Below are 1,349 nucleotides of genomic sequence, written 5' to 3'. Positions count from 1 at the left end.
AAAAAAAAGTCATCTCGTCTGAATAAGGAGAGAAATATGCACAGATCAAGCACCGTTTACAAGTGAAAACAGTCCAAAACAGTTTTAAACAAATATGTGAGTGGATTTTGATGTGACTTTTGATGTGACTTTTTCACTGGAGGAAGCGTTATTATGGATTATGGATTCATATTTCGGCCAGAAGCGACGGTTTGAAGTTAAAACGCCTTAATGATGGATTTGTTTCTTACAAACACGCAGCTTTTCACAAGACATTAATTGATGGACTGGAGTGGTGTGGATTATCAGCTGTTTTGACTCAATTTTGATGTGACTTTTTCACTGGAGGAAGCGTTATTATGGATTATGGATTCATATTTCGGCCAGAAGCGACGGTTTGAAGTTAAAACGCCTTAATGATGGATTTGTTTCTTACAAACACGCAGCTTTTCACAAGACATTAATTGATGGACTGGAGTGGTGTGGATTATTAGCTGTTTTGACTCATTCTGACGGCACCCATTCACTGCAGAGGATCCACTGGTGAGCAAGTGATGCTACATTTCTACAAATCTGTTCTGATGAAGAAACAAACTCATCTATATCTTGGATGGCCTGAGGGTGAGTACATTTACAACAAATCCTCATTTTTGGATGAACTATTCTTTTAAGAAAGCAAAGGTCTGGCACCTTAGCTTGATCCTGGTGAAGGCTAAGCACAGGTTTGGCATCCAGCTCTTTCTTTTCCATCATCAGCTGAAGCATCTGTTTTCGGTATCGGCCCATGATCAGCTCTAAAGCGTACTGGTGCTCCTCCAGAGAGAGGCAGAGCTCTGTGAACAGCACAAAGAGTCGAATCAGGGATTCACTCTACAAATGCGAGACACTTTGAAGAAACTCGCGCTGACTTGCCTCTGTTCTCCTGCTGGAGGTCTTTGATTTGGGTGTTCTCCTGGGTCAGCAGGATGTGAGGTTTGTATCTGGACAGCTCCTGATACTCTGTACTTTCCTCCATGTACTAAATACAGGAAAAACAGAAATTCATAATCGGTGCTTACTGGTTATTCTTCATTTATTAGTTATTAGACGCATCATATACAGGATTCTAGAGCTGCAACAACTAAATTGACAACAAATTTGATTATCAATTAATTCAGGCTGCACATTATGTGTCTATCTATGTTTTTTTTTATGTGATTAATCAATGAAATAATCAATAGATTAATTGATTATCAAAATATTAGTTAGAGCTGTAACAACTAATCAATAAAAGCAACAATAATCAAGAATGAAAATACTTGATAACAAATTTGATGATCGATTAAAAAAAAAAACACACACACACACACACACACATATATACATTATAT

The 1,349-nt window shown here is 37.7% G+C and overlaps 1 protein-coding gene across 1 annotated transcript in view; it reads right to left on the bottom strand.

Annotated features, from left to right (window-relative positions):
- The window catches only part of LOC107590494 (suppressor of IKBKE 1-like), a 7,818-nt gene that overhangs the window by 4,601 nt on the left and 1,868 nt on the right, over positions 1–1,349 (bottom strand). Inside the window, exons 2-3 of the mRNA XM_016279247.1 lie at positions 892–997; positions 670–812 (exon numbers count right to left, since the gene is read on the bottom strand). Of these exons, the coding sequence (XP_016134733.1) occupies positions 670–812; positions 892–997 (249 nt within the window). The remainder of the gene's footprint in view (positions 1–669; positions 813–891; positions 998–1,349) is intronic.

Source organism: Sinocyclocheilus grahami, unplaced genomic scaffold (assembly GCF_001515645.1).
Source record: "Sinocyclocheilus grahami isolate Dianchi unplaced genomic scaffold, SAMN03320097.WGS_v1.1 scaffold128.1, whole genome shotgun sequence".
NCBI lineage: Eukaryota > Metazoa > Chordata > Actinopteri > Cypriniformes > Cyprinidae > Sinocyclocheilus > Sinocyclocheilus grahami.
Note: the sequence above shows the minus strand (reverse complement) of the source record. Positions and strands in the feature narration are given on the sequence as shown.